A 19,795-nucleotide genomic window follows, 5' to 3' on the forward strand; every position below is an offset into this window, starting at 1 on the left:
GTAAAGTTGTATGTAGCTATACAAGAAAAAGGCTCCAGCAGCCTCTGGTTGGGACAGGAGGAAGCATTAGAAGTGGTAATGTCCAGTGGTGGCTGAAAGCTTGTTTGGTCCAGGCCTGGGAAGTAGAATACTGGCATAGTAACCTATCTGATCACCTCTAAATGTAAGCCCTGAAGTGAGGTGTAGGTGAGCAGTATGTATAGAATGACCTCTGGCTTCTAGCCTGGAACATTTCTCTTGTTGCTGTTTAGGACTGCAATTATTCGGAAGCTTTTTTTGTATGTCATAAATCTATTTCTGTCTTACTGACTGAGCCTTTTGATACTTGAATCTAGGAGTTGGGTGAAACTAAAGCTATTCTCTCCGTGTGCAGATTTCCATTGTTATGCCAAGTAAAGGAAATAGTGAAACAGAACCTACTATATGCTAAGCTCTATTCTAGATGCCTTGGAATATATTATTTTCCACAAACCTTATAAAGCTGATGAAATGGGCTGGGAGAAGTCAGGGGTCTTGCCGAAATCCAAAAGATATCTCAATATCCAGTCTTAATTTCCATTGTACAAGAGCCAAAGTGCATATTCTATGTTAATGATAACCAAAGGGCAATTTTTGTTTTTCGTCCAAAGAAGAAAAAAAAGCACAGGAACATAAGGTCTGGAGACCTGAATTTGATTCTGTTTTCTAGCACTTTCTAGGTGGACAAAGCACTTTTCCTCTCTTAGAGTCCATTTCCTCAGTTATAACTGAAGAGAATAACACCGACTTTCATGGAATTGCCCATGAAAATTAAATCAAAGGATATAATCCATGTATAAGTGTTTGCAAAGTCTAAAGCTATAATAATTAAATATAATTAGAAGTATACTAAGAAACACAGAGCTATTTAATCATAAGACTTATTGGATAATATTTGACATGGTCTATTATGGAATCTTACACCAAAATCTAAAAGGGATTAGTTGACTTTGTTTATCATGATTAGAGAGAGAGCAAAGAAAGACTAATTTTCCAAGGGCAAATTGTTCAACCAGCTCAGAAAAAGATTGCATTCTTTCTGGTATAGCAGTGTTTTAGAACTTTTTGTCTCAGGAATTCTTTATACTCTTAAAAAATATTGAAGACCCCAAAAGCTTTTGTTTCTATGGATTGTATCTATTGACATTTACCATACTGGAAAATAAAACTAATAAAAATTTTATTTACACATTCAATCATTGAAAATAACAATAATAATCCACATATAAACAAATGTAACATTTTATTTTTTTAGTTCCATTTTCCAAAAAAAGAAAATATTTTAGTAAGAAACATGGCATTCTTTTACATTTTTTAAAATCTCCTTGATAAAAAAAAGTTTAATAGAAGAAAGATTCTCATATCTGCTTTTGCATTTCATCTGTTGCAATATGTTTTTTGGATTGAAATATAAGAAAAAAAAAATCTATCCTCACACAGATAATAGAGTTGGGAAAGGGTGGAGTACTTTAATAGCCTTTTCAAATAGTTGTGGATATTCTTTGATACTACACCAACACCTGACAAATGCAGTTTCTTACAATTTAAGAACAATGTGGAATCTGAAGCCATATCAATGAACTTGGTCTACTTTTTACATTAAAATCTATTGGTCTGTATTATAGTTTGAGTGGATCTTTGTCCCTTGCATAATTTTGGTAACATACCAAAATCATTTAGAAAACATTGGGTTCACAGAGTTATTCATATCTTCAAAATGTTGTAATACTTCATTATGCAAGATAAAAAAACTAAGATAAATGAAGATTAAACTACTTCATTTATATCACCATTAATCTCATCAGAAACATCTTTAACTATTGGGAAGCTATCAAGCTTACAGTAGCAGATCCAAGTTTTCCAAAATTCTGATTTTCACTTGAAATCTTGAATTTTTTTTTTGATCTATTTTTTGTTTTATTTAAAATTTCCTGTTGCTGGAATATAGCTACCTATATGCATGCATGCATACACAAATGTACACACAAAATTGATTCCAGTTGGCCATGTATCCAGGGACATAACTGTATCCAATTATTATGGGTAACAGCTTTTCTGTATTCTTTGTTGTATTTCCTATGAAAATTCTCATGGAATCAATAAATAATGATTTTTTTCCCCTCTTTTCTCCATCCTTGGGCCACCTTCCTTTCTAGAACCTCAAATAAAACAAAAGCTTGAATTTTATCACTGGCACAAACATTGTTGGTTGTTTTCCTTGAAATGACAGGCTGTCTTCATTTATTTTGTGGGGGAAAATACTGAATTCCCAAGTTGGAATAACCATAATTTATCAGTCATTCTTTCAAGTAAAAATGGAGTTACATTAAAAAAAAAAAAAAAAGATGGCCGGTTCAGCTCCCAACTAGTACCTCTGCCTGGGTCTGTGCTAAGGTGCTAAGAGTTTTACCCAGTGCTTTTGCATGATCAGTGCAAAGGTCAAGGCAGCATAAAAGCCAAGTAACATCTTAGCACAATAATGAAAATAGTTTTCACTTCACAGACCCCACTGAAAGAATCTCAAGGATCTCCAAGGTTCTGCAGGCTCTTATGTGTTAGCATTGTTTCTTGTTTTCTTTGTTCTGATGGTTCCAGGTTTACTTAAATTTTCTAACAAAAACCATTAATGTAAGGCAGATATGGATGTATATTGACATGGAAAGAGATTCATAATATATGCTTGAGCAAAAAGAGTAGTTAGTATTTATATTATAATCCCATTTATGTGATATACCTATATATTATACATACATACATAAATGTGTATATCTATGTATAAAAATAGGACATAGGTTTTGGAAGTAGTTATATCCAACTGTTAACTTTTTTTCCCTTAAATGACATCAACAAGAGAGAGTGGGAGGGGTTGGGAGTAATGAAAGTAATCTTTTAATTTTTGTTATAAAGCAAATTATTTTATTCCAAAAATATTTAGTAAGTACCTACAAAGTGATATATACTTATTTTGTTTTGTTTTGTTTTCTACTGTTTCTAAAGAGAAGAAGCTGCTTTTACAATTTTAAAAAAGGTTTTTCTATTTGGAGCATGAGCTTTCTTACTAAAGCCTTGTTTGATTTCTCCTTAAACACCCCACACTCACTTAGCCAGGACAATTTTACAAGACTACAAAAGTTTTTAGAAGATTTTTCATTAAAATCTATATCTACTTCCAAAGATGCTTTTAAAGTAACTGAGAGCAGTCATTCTTTCATCTCAGTACCACATTATCAATATATTACTCACTTGGGGTTATTAATCAGAGATGGCAAGAAGAGTCGTCTTCCAAAGAACACTTACTGAGTTCTCAGGTTAATACGAGCTTCATGTTCTTCATCACTTAAAGCTGTCTTTACTCTGTTTCATTCAAGAAGTCTTTCTCGTTGTCTTTCTAAAATTTTGTGACCATTTTTCTGAACGAGAACATCCATGAATTGGGATTTGATTAATAAAGAGGAAAAAAAGGAAACATGCAGAGTAGATATGCAGATGGAAGAAGACTTTTATGCCCATACTCACTGGGATGCTGTGGTCTTATAGAAATAAATCCATTCCACAGCTCTGAGTTTTGCTTACACATAGTTAAATAGCCTTCAAATATTTTTGCATGTAATATGTAGCTATTTTTAAATGTTAATAACAACCGAGTGTCTGATTAGAAGCAAGAATCCCCAAACAAACTTTGAGTAAGAGGATAAATATTATGGTTGACTCTACTTCACTCTTCCCTCTCATTTTCTACAGTCCAGCCTTCCCCCATTGTAAACTGTATCTTCTGACTTGAGTTAAAAACAAATGAAGCTCAGTGGAAGCAACTATTTCTTTTTAACCAAGTTCTAAATATACCATCTCAATTGTTTTTAAAACTCTTTAGGTTTGATGATATTCCAATTATCCTTGGTTAAATACATTTTTTTTCAATATTTTATATGTCCTAGATAGTTCAGTTCTTAGTTTTGCATACATAGAGTTTCTTTTGTTGATGGTCAAAAAACCACAATAAATCCTTTTAGATGCTTTGTTAGCACTGAACAATCTCACATTGTATTTTTTTAAACAGACTCTCTTTGCTTTTGTCACATAATAAGAAACAACAAGAAAAGTTCACATACTGATTTAGGATTTTACATAGTGCAAAAATACATATGCCCCATCCAGTGCAAAAACTTTTTTCTGTGTTCATTCTCTCTCTCTTTCTATCTCCCCCCCCCACCTCCGTGAAAAGTTCTTTATTTCACTGAATTTTCCCTAAAATAATTCTGCATGTTACTAAGTTGAGTGTGTAGGATGTGTTTGTTGTGGGTCCCCTCTCTGCTAATTTAATTTCTGACTACACAAAATATGAGTATTTTTATCACATAGTAGCCAATATTGAAAAATAATACCAGGATGCATAAAGTGATGAACTAAGTGTGTTCTTGTAAAATTGGCATGGGTCAGTTCTCTGTGTTGGCTTATGACTTAATGGGCTCTGTGGAGGTAGTACTCGGACGATTTCAGTAGCCTCCAGCTGCTCCCCTCGCCTCCAGCTTCTTTCCTCTAACCCATTTCCCACAATGTAGCCAAGCTGGACTTTCTAAAGCACAGGTCTGAGAATGTTGCTCCCTGCTTAAAACCCCACAATGACTCTGCATTGCCCTTAACAAAAGACCGAACTCCTTAACATGATTTTCAAGACCCTGCCTTCCTCTCCAGCCTCACCTGGCATCACTGCTCCCCAGCCTAACACTGCTCCATCCACACTGTCCTCCTGTCAGAGGCTAGGAGGCCTCACTATCTCTCATCTATGGGTTTTCCCTCTGTATCACTCTTCTCCTTACCTGAACACATCATCCCCTCTAGCCCAGCTGGATGGCTTCTGTTCATTTCTCAGATCCCAGGGTTTCCTCAAGGAGGCCTTTCCTGACCTAGATACAAGGCAAAACCCTGCTATCCCCTCATGTCCCCATACTCCCCCTGTCATAGGCTTCTTACGTTTACTAAATGCTTGTTTGATTACCTCCCTTGCCCTTACACATCACGCTTTCTGCGGGCAGGTAACTCTCTGTTTTGTGTGCTCTGGAGCCCCAAAATTCAGCAAATATATAGCAGGCAAACAAAAATATTTGTGGAGTAATGAGTGACACAGTCTCTGTACTTAAGCACACAATAGAGTGGGGAAAAAAATACCAAAAATAAGGCAAAATCTGTTTCATTATCATCCATACTTGACATCCAAGTCTCAGTTATTTAAAAAAAAAACAGCTATTTTCAACCCATATCATTTGATACAAATAAACTTTTATTAATACACTTTTATTCTAGTATAGCATAAATAAAATGGTTAAAGTACAAGAATAAAATGAACACTCAAGTATCCATACCCAAGCCAAGAAAAAATATATAAAATTACCTTATTTGAGAAGCTCCCTATGTCCTTTCTCTCATCACCGAAGAGTTTAAGTGTTTAATTTTTGAAAGCCATTTCTTTCTTACCAGCTGATTAAGTCATATGGAATTTCCTATAAAAATCAACGAAATACTATGTGTATTCCCAAGTGATTAGTGTTTATTTTCTTCAGTAATGAATGTCACATTTGCTAGAGGTAATCCACTGTGTATTACTTATTTTGTGATAGGAGCACATAATCACAGTGACTGAATCTATCATCGCTAATGATGAAAGGGTGAAGGGGTATAAACTTGGAGCAGCCGTTGTTCAAGACTAATGTAACTTTACCTAAACAAATTCATCAGATACTCGAATGTCTTACACTGTCAAACACTTCTACCATGCTCACTCTTGTTTCATAATTCGAATACACAATTTCTAGACAATTTTTATTTGCACCGAGGATTCACAGAATATTTTAACTCCATCGGTGGCACTGTTTCACTTATAGGAAATCCATATATTAAAATCATTTAAGCTTTGTCTGTCATTCAGCAACTCTATTTCCCCCATATTAAACACTAATAATTCTACTTCAAGCAAGATGTTAGTGATGCTTGCTATAAACTAGTGTATATGATTTGGTGATGTGTCCTCTCTGCTCCGCTTTTTTAAATTTTTGAACTGCTTGTTCTATGTCTGATGGATAAGCAAGCAGTCCCTGGCCTCAGGGCTTTCTTGTCGCTACACATTCTGTGATTTAGAGGAGTTCCCTCAAAAGGTAGTTTCTGAGAAGCCTTTGTCTGTGAAGAAGATGGATAGGAAACCCAGACCTGCCTACTCCGTAGGAAGTGCCAAGTGTCATCTCCAATGTTATCATCAGTGAATTTATAAGCTAACGGAGAAAAAGGATGAAAAAAGAAACCAAAAGGAGACTAGTGGAGAATTGACAAGATTGTGGTGTTAAGCTAGGGTTCCTGCAGTTATCAAGGCCATGGAGAAAGTTCAGAGGTAAGAGTAATGGGCTATAACCTCCAGGAAATATTTTCACTCTCAGGAACTGGAAACATTTATTTTAAGCTGCCATGGCTGTATGTGGATCTCTATATGAAAAATAACCCTCATACTTCATTTGGGGAATAACAGAAAAGCTGATTACAAGTCAGTCAGTCACGTACATGTGCCTTAATTGTAAACAACTTTAACATTCTACAAGAATTTTACAGCTGAAGCACAAACCTTGAGTTAAGTATTGTCAGAAACAAAATTTAGCAGAAAATTTATTTCAAGCAAATGCCGAAGTGTTAAAAATGTGCCATTTTAGAGAAGGTATGAAAATAGAGTAATTAATATAGTTGGAAATGATGCTTATAGAAGCAGGTAGATTTCTGACTACAAGGGAGAAGGAAAAAGAGCCACTGAGGGAGCAAATGATAAATACACTGGTGTTTTGAGTTCAGAGTAACAAGGTTTCATCCTCCATCAGTGGTATCTAATGGGACGAACTCATAAAAAAATAAGAAATAATGTCAACAGGGTTCAGAAACAGAACATCAAACATCACATTCTAATTTTAAATAGATTTTTCTTGTTTCTGTTATTTTTCTCAAGCTACAAAGATATCATATATACAGTTTGCCCTTTTCTTAGTTTTGGATGGGGAAATCTTTTTTATGTGATAGTACGTATTGTTCACTTGCCTTTGGGGATCTGAAATAATAAGTCAGTTCTCTTTCTTACATCAATGGCCACTCCAGTCCTGTTGTGCAGATGATGGCAATTAAAACTGTCAACTGGGAGTGGTTGTTAGTTTCACCTTGCCTTGGGAATGGCACCAATAGTGACAAGAGATCTGGCGGCTTAAAACATAATTTTTCAATCATTGTTGTCTTCACCAGGCAGAAGACAGCACTTACAAATCAGTCATTGCACACTGAACCACTGCATTTACAGCATCTAGAGCAGAGTCTTGAGGAAATGAATGACTTTTGTAGAGACACAGGACTTTCCAGATAAAAGAAGAATTGGACTCAGAATTGTCCTGTTAAAAGCATGTCATTTTGTTTTGTTTTGTTTTGTTTTCAATGAGGTTTTATTGGGGTGAGGGAGTGTTGAGGAGGGTTTGCTTATTGTCCTCAAATTTACATGTAACATTGCTGAACCTGACATAACTGAAAGTTCAAGTTTAGTTTTTGTTTTCTTGCTACTTTCTCTCAATATGCCACGCAGGGATTGTTCCTTACAGCATATGTAACCCTGCAAGATGCTGCTAGCCATCCCAAAGGCAGGTGAATACTTACATAGCCCAGAATGAAATTAAGTTGTTTACTAATTTTCATATTCACATAGGCAGGAAACCTTGATGATCAAAGTATATAAGTTTTTTTCCTATATAGTTAAAAAAATGTTCTATTAGAGAACTTGTTGTTGTTCAGAAAAATCATGCATAAAATACAGGGTTCTCATATACCACCTTACTATTAACCCCTTGCTTTGGTGTGGTACATTTATTACAATTCACAAAAGCTCACTTTTATAATTGTATGACTAAGTATACTAAGTCCATGGTTTAACTTAGCACTCACTGCATTGTGCAGTTCCATGTTCTTTTTTTTAATTCTAGTAAAATAAATACAACCTAAAATTTCCCCCTTTTAACCATATTCAAATATATAATCCAGTGCCATTAATTATGTTCATAATGTTGCGCTCCCACCACAACAGCCATCCATTACCAAAACATTTCCATCATCCCAAACAGAGACTGTACATTTTAACCATTAATTCCCTATTCCCTATTCCCACCCTGTCCCCTGGTAATCTATGTTCTAAATTCTGACTCTCTGAGTTCACCTATTCTAATTATTTCATATCAGTGAGATCATACTATATTTGTATGTTTTCAGGGTTCATCCATGTTGTTGCATGCATCAGGATTTCATTTCTTTTTAGGGCTGAATAATATTTCATTGTGTGTATATACAACATTTTGTTTCTCCATTCATCAGTTGACCGACACTTGGGTTGCTTCCATCTTTTAGCAATTGTGAACAATGCTGCTATGAACATCAGTATGCAAATATCCCTTTGAGTCCCTGCTTTCAGTTGTTTGGGGTATATACCTAGAAGTGGAATTGCCAGATCATATGGTAATTCTATACTTAACTTTCTGAGGAACTGTCAAACTGTCTTCAAAAGTGGCTGCAGCATTTTACATTCTCACCAGCAACGGATGAGTATTCCTATTTCTCCACATCTTCTCCAACCCTTGTTACTTACAATTTTTTTAATCGTAGCTCTCCAGTGAGTATGAAATTGTGCCTCACTGTGGTGTTCATTTGTATATTCCTAGTGGATAATGATGGTAAGCATCTTTTCATATGCTTTTTTGGCCATTTGTATCTCTTCTTTGGAGAAATGTCTATTCAAGTCTTTTGCTCATTTTTTAATTGGGTTTTTTGTCTTTATTGTTGTCTTTTTGTTACATATTCTGGATATTAAACTCTTATCAGACATGTGGTTTCCAAATATTTTCTTCCATTCTGTAGATTGTCATTAAAGTGTATAGAATTGAGGACATGGTTATTAACATCAACTTGAACTGCCTGTCACACCATGGATTTGTCTCAATAAGTTGAGCTGTTTGATCATTTGCTTTTAACTGAGAAATGTAAAAATCCCAGCTCTCTGATCAGAAATCCTCTATCTTAATCCTAGTGTTAGGACCTATCACTAGTACTTAGGCTAGAAATATAGTTCACTGATTTGTTTTCCAAATGAAAGCAATGATTTGCTGTAGGGGAACAAATCCTCACTTTCAGTGCTTTAATTTTAGAAGCTTATTGAAGTGTGGTTTTGTTTTTAGTGAGTTTTAAAAGCTAAATTAAATAAGATGAACCTTGGAAGTTAGAATGTATAGAATTGTGATAATGTATAGTATGCTTTCAAAAGTTATGACAGTGGATAGAGGGATAGATATGCAATAAAGCATGTATAATAAAATGTCAGTGATAGAATGGTGGCAAGTATACAGGTGCTCACTGTAAAATTCTTTTAACTTTGCTGTAAGTTTGGAACTTTTAATATTGAGTATGAATATATAATATTTCAACATTGAATATAGGGATATGAATATGAGTACTGGAAAAGATATATTTTGAAAGTTTGTACCTAAAGTTGAATTCATATACTTAAGAAAATGGTACTGTACAACACTGAGTAATCTTGATGACTATTTATTTTGGAGAATTTTTATCTTTGAAAAACTTGGAAAATGGGAAATATTTTTAACAAATTTATAAGGTCCTCAGATTATTATCTTATAGACCTAGAGCCATCCCAAAGATAGAAAAGTCAGCAGCATTAAGGAGGGCCTGCCATGCTACAGTGAAAATTGTATTGTACATCATTGGCATTTTATTATCCAACTAGTAGCTGGAATATCTATTTGTCCAGTTCGATTTAGCTTTAAAATCCAGAAATTGCTACATATCTGGGCAAATGCAGATTACTTAAAACATGGTTTAAAATGATGCAACATATTTATTGTCCTCATATTTTTTCCCATCCAGCACTCTACCATTAGAACTGAGTTTGATTGCCATGTGTTATGTTTGCCCCTGCCTGGCCAAACACTGAAAAAGTGAACCCTTTGGGTATTTTCTTTTATCAAAACATGATCATGGTTGGGGAAAAAAACACAACTGTGAATGTCTTTTCAAAAGAAAAAACGAGTTCTTTAAAAATGCCAAAATTTACAAGCCCACTGTAAATGAGTCTCTTTAAAGACGGCATTTTCCTTTGAGAAAGTTCATTTCCTCCATATATTAGTAAAATAAAAGATCTGAAAATTGTCCTTTTAGCTGGTAAGATGATTATTTTCTGTTTAAAAGAAGGTCTGTCTGGGTTTATGTCCAGAACTGGACAAAATTCTCAAGCTCTTGTTCCAGGCTATTTAGGAGAAACTCCTTCTTCCCCCTCATTTCCTGTTTTTGCTTTTTATTGTTTCTTGGGCTTCTACAGAAATTGCATGTATGGCTGGGATGACACTGTGGATCTTTTTGGAAAAGAAGACGTGGAACAAATGTTGTCAAAGACTCAGGAGCTTAATGTTAGAAGAGAGTCAAGCAGCATATTAAACGCAATAAACAAAACATTCACCCAATCCTTGCCGTAAGGGACATAAGCAATAACTGTGGCATGGAAAAAAAAGCAATACCTGTTATTTCTCCAGACACATAATAAAGGAAGGGTAAAGCTCTGCCCTGTCCTTCTTCTATAAAGTAGACTTTAAATGAGCCTTTTTTAATGGCAATTTTATGAATCTTTCAAGCAATCACATTTTGTTTACTTTTTTTCTTGGAAATGGGGGGATGATTATAAAGGAAATTCATTCTTGTTTCAAAAGGTGTTCCAAGTATACAAAGAAAAGTAGCATACATTATGCATGATTCCAATGCCCAAAGACAAGGACTTCTAATATTTGGTATATATAAGGCTTTTTCCTATGAATACAAATAGATATAATTGTAAATTTTAAAAGAGAAGTATACAGTTAGTCTCCAAAAAGACTTTGCTTTTACTTTCTTACTTCATGAATTATGCGCCTTACCCTCTGATATCTACATTTTCTGTTTCTTTACTAGTTCCTTCTCTTTGAACTATAAAGATGCCCAAATACCTCACACAAGGGAAGGAGTGGGGTGGCTGTAGTAACTTTCCTGGTATTCTTTCCCTGTATTCTTTGTCTTCCCACTAGCGTTCTTGCTTCCTCTTTGCATTTTCATTCAAGTTTTCCTAAGGGAAAATGTCTTTTCTCACTTTCTTCACTCCCTTGCCTCCAATGCATTCATGAATATGCTGTAATCTGGCTTCCATCTTCACCACGTCTTCTGTGGCTCAAGTCACCGTGACTTCTAAAATGACAAGAACAATGAAAAGTTTGCAGTTTCTATCCTTCCTTCACCTCCCGTCACCATTTGACACATCTAGCACACTTTTCTTTGACTGAATTCTCCTGGTTCTCCTCCTACACCTATGAGTGCTCTGACTCAGCCCTTTTCAGTGGGTTTTTCCCTTTCATCCATTCTTTAAAGATAACCATTTCCCAGGACACTGGCCCTAGTCTTCATGTCCTCTGTCTTTATACTTTGTTCTTTAATGAGCTTATCCAGTCCTGCAATTTTAATTATCCCCAGTAATCCATAATACCCTACCTTTATCTCTCTTCTTAGATACAGATCCATCTGGCCAGATGGCCAACTGGATCTTTCCACTTGGATGAGCTTTCCCAAGACAAGACAAACTCAGCAGGTACAACACTGAACATATTATCTTTTTTCGCAATCCTCCTCCTTGTCATTGATACTCTAGTGGATTAGAGGCAATGCCATTTAACAGCTAAATAGTGTAAATAACAGCAAAGGCATTTTTGAAAATACTTGATACAAACGACCATTAAAAGGAGAAATATTTGCATCTATTTCGACATCAGTAGTCAATCACAAATTGCATTTGGGGCTAATTCATACAATTAGTTCTAAGAAAGGGCTGCTATAGAATTTGGTAATTAGGAGTCTATTGATGACCGTCAAAAAAGCAATTACAGTAAATTGCAAACTGATTGCAACTGGCTTTGAAGTGAACAGAAAGTAAGGAACTGTTTGCTAGAGAGTATAGACCACTCTTCCAAGTTTGACAGTGAAGAGATAAGAGAGATTAGATGAGTGTCTTTAGGGTAAAGCAGAAATGAGGAAATCTAAGCAATTTTGTAGGCTGAGGGAAGGAAGATGGTGAAGAGGAAAAAAATTGAAGAAAGGGAAAATAAGGGGATAGGAATTGAATGCTGACAACCATGAAGAAGACAATAGGAAGGTCTTTTCTTCTTGTGCTATATTATGTACTCTGCGTGTGACATTTGCTTTAATAAATTCATGTCTACTGTGTATCATTCATTAACACAGTATTGAATAAATAATGGTAAAAAACATTTTTAAAGTATATATAGATGCAATCTTTACCCTTTACATATATTTGACATCTGCAGTTAGGCAAAAATTGCAATTGTGGTGATTTTGTACAATTACCTAAATCATGTATCCCTTTTCCCTTTCAAAATTTCCATTACATGTTCCATCCTCAATGAGTATGAAGAAACTTTTAATTGAACCTGTAAACAACTAGTCTGCTTCAATTAAAACTCTTACTTTTTAATAAACTCTTTTCCTAAAATTAACTCGTTACTTCATGTTTCAGGTCTCTACCCCATTTAATTCATACAGTTAAGATTTGGTGTTTTTACTTAGTTGCAAGATTTTCCTATATAACACATTCTATGTCTGTGGCCATGATATATACTGTTTTCCTGTACAGTTTCTGAGTTTAATGGTTTATTTAATTCACGGGAAGGCGAGTATTGGGGAGGGGTATGTTGAAGAGGTGGGGAGAAGGTAGACTGGTTAAGGAGAGATGGCAGAATGCTGCAGCAAGGAAGGTTACCAGTTCTGGCTCAGTATTCTTAAGAAAAAGACAATGGAGGGATCCATTCAATGGTGTTAAAACGTTAGTGCTAACAAAGTATCTTTCACTGGGCATAGAAAGCCAGAGAAGGGAGAAGCACTTAAATGGATTACTACTCCTAAAGCTGATTCACCGGTCCACATAGTTTTTCAGGTTATTCAGAAGGATTCAGAATGGTGTGGGGGGAACTGGAGAAGATACTGTATTTGCGGTTTCAGGGATTGGATCCCTGTCCTGAGCTGAAAGCTTCTTATAGGGAGTGAGGCAGCGAATGAGGACAGTTTCCTTTCTCTCTTCCTTCACTTCTCCCACTTTAAAGTCCTAATCATTTTAGCTCTGCTTCACTAATGCTCCCTCTCTAGCTGCATTTAGGGGAATTATGCACCAAATTGGCCCTAAGCAGAAAGCATGTCGAGGTGGGTGGGGTGGAGAGGGGGCCTAATCTTATTGCCTCAGTTGAATGCCTCAGCTCCAGTATTTTGCCTCCCAGAGGTGGGAGGAGCGCGGGACGTGATCGCTTCTGGCTTCCCCTTCCGCGGAAGCCCTGCCCCCTCACGCTTGGACTTTTCTTTCTCTTTCTAGTTCAGTCCTTTGGCTAATGTGCAAGACCAAGCAGAAGCCGTGGAGTAGCTTTTTGGGCATGAAAAAGGTGCACAGATAGAAGACAGGGATTCCCGGCTGGGAGGAGGGAGGAGAGCTGAAGATCCCTGTCTGAGCTGGCTGATCTAGCAAAGAGGGAAGCTGAGTGCTTGAAAGAGGATTATGCTCGCACTAGAAATAAGCAGTAAGTGGGCAAATACTATTATGGCTTAGAAAAGGATAAATCCCCCTGGGGTTATGGGGTGAACTAGGAAATATTGCTTAATTCTAGAGTAAAACCGTGAGACTTCTGGCTCTATGTACAGTTGTGTGCTGTTTGGAGACTAGAGGCTTAAGTACAAAATCAGGGCTCTAAATGCCTTCTCCCACTCTTGGAAAATGCCAACTTCTACTTGCAGTAGTTGGGGACATGATCTGACCTAACTGCGTCCTCTGAAAATTTACTACTAAATCCAATAAGGAGTTGAGATTAAATTAGAAAGGTAGAATTTGGTATCAGCAGAAATTGCAATCTTAAATTATGTTCTGTGAATGCTGGCATTGTTATATCTATTAGTAGTGGTTGTCAAGAAAGCCCGGGGTGTGGTAAAGGGAAAATCTATGACAAGAAGGCTGAGTAGTCTATATGTAAGCGGTGAAATAAAATAATTTATATAACTAATAATACATGTTTTAAAAAAAAACAAACCAAAGGGCAGTTAGGAAGCATAGAAGTTTAGGGATAAAAGTTAGTAAGGAAAAGAAGAAACTTTAGTTTTGATGACTTTTTGTGCTAGCTGAAAATTTCACTGTGTTTACAAAGTCAAGACAATGATTCAAGGATACTTCAATTATTCTTGTACATTATAAATATTTTTGCTGGGCAAGATCTGTGGTTCACTGGTCAGCAAGTTCTGGCAATGAAGTCACTGCTGCTGGTGCAAAGTATTCTGGGATGTCTGACAGTGAAATGGATGGAAAGACTCACATTCCATCTCTGCTTAATGTCCTTTTGTCCAGAAATCGGGCCATGCAAATGAACTACTTGGTATGTATTTAGATCAATATTGGGAAAGGCATTTCTAAATGTTTTGTATTAGAGGGTATCTGGACAATGCTTTATGGCAACCATTGGGCAAACAGGATGCAAAAGTGTAGTGATGGGTAGAAAGTCAGCTTGATTGAAACCAACCTTCTTCTTTTTGTTTTCCATAAATTCTGAAATGACACCTCAAATGAGGGCAAGAATAATAAGAGGGAGAAATACTGTGACCATCGTTTCTGTCCTAAGTGGTTAAATCCATTAATATATGAATGAGAATTCAGCTTTTATTTATGCATCTTAATACTCAAAGATTCAGGAATTTCTTTATTAGAGTAAAACAGAAAAAGAAGAGATATGTTTATTGAGGAGGGAATGTATAAATCTAGTTTTGAAATGTTATAAGGGAAAAAAAACAGAGTAATTGTGTACCACAGTGTTCAGAAGATTTATGTCATGTTAACTGAAAGCTGTCTTTCTTTTCTCACAGACTTGGGAATCCTAAAATGAGAGAATAGATGTGAGCATGAGGAATATTTTTAATTCCCTTAATTCTAATCGATGTAGTTAATACCTAAAACAAGAGTGTTTAAAATTATAACCTTGGTCTACAAATAACTATGTAGTGATTTTTCTTTTCCCTTTGTTACTAGTCCTCTGCAAAGGTACTTTGATTTCTGGAATTCTGAAGGCGCAACATGACATTTCTTGTATTTCCATCATTTGTTGCATTGAGAGTTGAGGGGGAAAAAAAAATGACTCTGACATTATCTTTGTCCTGTAACACAACAGTAAAATGGTTGTCATGACCTATGTCCTATTCTAACTTTAGAATTTATAATACAGATTTTGCTATGGGGAGAGAGATGGGGCATGGTCATTGTGGCCCTCCAAAATGACAATATGCCAATTAACTGCATTTTTTAAAGATGGTCTGTACTCTTCCAACTTTCAAACTACCTAATTTTGAAAGCTATTCTATTTTTTAAAAATTATTTCTGAATTGTTTTTCCAGTGTTAATTTTTATCTGATTTATGAACAAATGTAGAAAATCTGAAGATTTTTTTATCTGAGTTGTATAATATTTCTCTTATTCTTAAGAATATATATGGAATTAAAATAAAACATTTAATAGGTCCAGTCTTGAGCAGAGTATAATTAGTAAATGTAATATCATCTTTAAGAAAAATGTGCTGGGACTTTCCAAGGAATTGCTTATTTATCTCAAAGTATTAAAGAAACTTTCCTGAAACTACAGAATTGAAAACAAAAGCATAAGAATATCCAGAAAAAGAATTAAAAGGCATAATTTGGGTGGAAGAGGCTAAGCAGAAATATTTAATGAATAATTGTAAGCCAGCAGTTTAATGATAAAAACATTTGCTGGTGTGCATGAGAGACTGACATAAAGAATGATGCATTATGACTACTGAACAAGGCTAAGTAAAGGCTTTTATCTTTAAAATGTTTTAAATGGGAATTGAGATTATTAATGGAAAGAAACTAAATGATCATTTAAAATTATTCTTTCACAAGACAAGTAAAGAAAAAGGATATGGAAAACTAAGCAGTGATGAAGACCTCGAAATAATTGATCAAAAGCAGGTAAGTGAATACTTACATACATTTTCTACTGCTGTACTGTAGATTTTTGACAGCTGAAGCCCTTTGAGTTTTCAGCCCTCCCTTGACCGCTGTATTAGCCTATGTGAGGTGTGTATAATGAGATAGATTTTGAGAGCTAAGAACTAAGCCTTCTGTTATGAGTCCTTTTTCATCCATTGACTTTTGCGTGATGTAAACTCCTATGTAAAAATAGTGTAAAATAAAGCTAGAACAAGATAAGAGAACTTTGATCCATTGATAAAATGGATCAAAACAACAATGACAATTGGGTTAGGGTTAAAAAAGATTCAATCAAGAACCAGGAAGTATATTATTTTTAAAATAAGGAACACTTCCACTAGAGTATCTTTTAAAACAAAGAATCGCAATAAGGGGAAGGGGGAGTGGAGTAGGAGATTTTGAAAAAGTGAAAAGTTTAAAATATTTATATTGCTCAATTTAATTTCTGAGATTGCCTGAAGTAAATTTAGAGATAATTTGAAAAACGAAAAAGAGGAGGCTATTTAATGGTCTTTAATACTGCCTCTAATTTGAGAATCATCTAGCTTGGATTTTATATGGGCCCATACGGTGAAATGAAAACTGCTTAATGGACCATGAACAATGACATACCAGATAATGGAAGGTATCCAGCTCATGCCACTGAATTGGCGTTAGCCCTTAACATCTTTGTAATTAACGGGGAGGCAAGATAACTGGACATCCATTTAATGTGTAAGTGGCACTGAATCTGAAGGTGATGTAGGCTCAGGTAAAGATATATTTTAGATGAAAAATAATTCAAAAGGACCTGTGCAGATAAAGAAATTAGAAAAGAAACATTCAGTAAATTACAGAAGTCAAGCTGAATTTGGACACTCTCCTAACGGCTCAATTTGCTTCACATCACAGTGATTGCATTAAAGGGGCCATTGTATATATTTCTGAAAGGAGGATTGGCCATCAGAAGGTGCAACCAGAAATAGTTGACTTAGAGACTTGCTTGTTAGGCCTGGAATAATTGAGGTAACTGAAGTGGTCTTCTGGGGAAAGCTGGCCAGTGGCATGCCCCACCCCCAAAATGCAGAATATATTGAAATTACATAGTCCACTCAAGCTACCACTGAGATTCTCACGCATTATCAACACTCTCCTACCCCTAAGTAAAACAGGGTAGGGGCTGTGTGGATTTGGCCCTATGTTTCTGCTACTTAGTGCCAAATTGTCGGTTTAATTAATAAGGTAAATGGAGCTAGAGCTGGAGTAATGGGCTGACCTATTTTATCATTTTAATTATGCCAGAGTGTGTGATCTGTGTCTCCCTTTGACCCTGCCAGTAGACTGAGTTTCTGACTAAAGAACTGGACCCACCAAGTGAATGAACTAGTAAAATACAGTTGAGTATATTATGAAAACACACACACGTACATATACATTTCTCTATTAAAATGTAGTTAGGTTTTTAAAATATCTTCCAAAATCATGTAGAACATGAATTCTTTCTCATTTTGTACTTCTTTAATATTCTGTCGTAAAGTTTATTTAGCTTATTTTTCTTTCTTGCCTTTTTTTTTTCCTAAAGCTTTTCATTTTGACTAAATTTTGAAGTTCAGAAAACTGTAAAATTATATATTGAGACCTTTGGAGTAGAAACCCTAAGGGAGTCATTGTTCTTTTTCCTCATGGTATCTTTCACAAAATTTATTGTGCCGAATCACATTTTTTAACTTTAAAGGAATCTTTTAAAAGGAGAGAACGAGAACCAATTTTCCTGCTTCGTCTGAAAATAACACTCTCCTTACCTGGACCAAATGGAGGGTGGATTCAGTTTGCTCAGAGTCATCATTTACCTCATGGTTGTGGTGTTTCTCCTGGTGCCCTCCCGCCAGTAGGTAGGGCCCCGGCTTTGCTGAGTCATTCATGTCAAAACATGCTTCTAAGGATGAGTAATTGTGAATATGAGTTGGCTTTGCTGTTTGCTGTTGACAGTAAGAGTAATCCTTCCCTTTTTTTGGTTGGTTTATTTAGTGTTGATGTTGTGATTAAATCCTAGGTTTAAACAAGGACAGTGTTGATATCTCTAAGTAAAATATTTGGGGAAATGCTCTAATTAGTCTTTATAATACTTCCAAAAAATTATTTCCAAGTTTAAGAGATCAACATATTAAAGATTTGTCGTGTATACGTGTGTGTAAACTACGTTTGTTTTCCAGAATTGAAATATAACATCATTTCATAGGTATGATATATATGATGTGTGGAGTGTGTGTGTGTGTGTATAATAAAATTACAACTCTTTAACAAACTATATTTTGGCAGGAATCTTTACATTCAATTTATTCTTTCAGAACACAGTTGCAATTTGTTAGTCAATCTTCGTGTAATTGCAAATAGCTTTTTCAGTAATTGGTATCAAAACAAAGTCTAAAGAAGATAAATAAAACAATTGGAGTGCTGTGATAGGCAGAAGTCTAGTAATCTCATTAAATTGGTCATTCAGAAATTATGGCTCTACAAATGCTATGCAAGCTATATACCATTTTATCAGTCATGTGATTTGTAAGTCTCCTACTTCCACAGAAAGCCCACAAACTTGCTTATATAAGCAAATTAATAACAGAAGCAGCATGGAGTATGTGGACGTTGTTCCCCTGGCTGCCTTCATTCACGGGGCTGAAAAGTGATTTTTGTGTTACTTCTACATGAAAAAGAAAAAGTAATTTTGGAAATGTGTAAGGTTGTATTCTTGAAAAGCAATATTTGTGCTTCTCTCTTTGTGACATTTCATTGCCAGAAAATTATTTGAGGTGCAAATAAAAACATTCCAGAGATCCTTAAATGAATGTTGATGCCCTAAAGTTAAGAGCTGCTGTATAATATGTATACACACACAGTCATTTAAATATAAATGTGTCACATTGGAGTCTGAATCCATAGTTTCCACTGGATATCCCTAGTTTTTAAACTTCAAGCATAGGAATTAATCAAAGGGAAAATACAGGATTACAATCTTAATGCTTCTAAAATCTAAGCATTTTGATACAGAAACATATATAATGAATTCTATACTTGACTTTCTAGAGTCAATATTAAAAAAGATATTTAAAATACACATTTGGATCATTTTATTATTTATGAAAAAAATGTCTTCCCTGGTTTGGCGTGGGGAGAGTCTTGTTTAAGAATAAATGTCTTGTATCTACAACTTTCCTTTTGAAGTCACGGAAATTTCAGGTGTGGTCATGGGGGCAGGTAAGTGATCAGGTACCTTGAGTAAGAGATAAAACACATTAGCCTAATTGAATAAATAATAAATTCATTCTATTTCAAATTATTTTTTATTAGAGTCATCTTAATTCAAGGCTAGGTCTAGATAGTTTTTTTCCTAAAATGTTTTCAACTTCTAAGTGGACTTATAGGAGGTAACAAGGACTTCAAAATTATAGACTGCTATATTTTTTATTACGGGTCCAGGCATTTCAAAATGGGTTAAAACAGTATGCCATGGATCTAATTAGCTATAGGATTCAAAGTATAATCCAAACTCTGAGTGGCAGCTGCATATCCATCAGTTCAATAAGGCAGTGAACCGGCCAGTTACAAGGGGCACCAGTTTGCACAGATAAGGGCAGTGGTTGTCAAATTCAGCTGCCTCAGAATCCCT

The 19,795-nt window shown here is 35.3% G+C and overlaps 1 protein-coding gene across 13 annotated transcripts in view; it reads left to right on the top strand.

Annotated features, from left to right (window-relative positions):
• PEX5L (peroxisomal biogenesis factor 5 like) overlaps positions 1–19,795 on the top strand; it is a 238,399-nt gene that overhangs the window by 47,971 nt on the left and 170,633 nt on the right. For 2 of the 13 annotated variants that reach the window (XM_037840022.1, XM_037840039.1), the window contains exons 1-4: positions 13,256–13,320; positions 13,487–13,688; positions 14,372–14,531; positions 16,063–16,131. The exons of 2 other annotated variants lie outside the window; for them this stretch is intronic. In XM_037840022.1, coding sequence (XP_037695950.1) covers positions 14,439–14,531; positions 16,063–16,131 — 162 coding nt within the window. In that variant the 5' untranslated portion in view covers positions 13,256–13,320; positions 13,487–13,688; positions 14,372–14,438. Of the gene's footprint in view, positions 1–13,255; positions 13,321–13,486; positions 13,689–14,371; positions 14,532–15,022; positions 15,046–16,062; positions 16,132–19,795 lie in introns of those variants that run through there. 9 more of the 13 variants (XM_037839940.1, XM_037839957.1, XM_037839963.1 and 6 more) reach the window with 8 other exon arrangements.

The sequence above is a fragment of the Choloepus didactylus genome, chromosome 1, assembly GCF_015220235.1.
Source record: "Choloepus didactylus isolate mChoDid1 chromosome 1, mChoDid1.pri, whole genome shotgun sequence".
Lineage (NCBI taxonomy): Eukaryota > Metazoa > Chordata > Mammalia > Pilosa > Megalonychidae > Choloepus > Choloepus didactylus.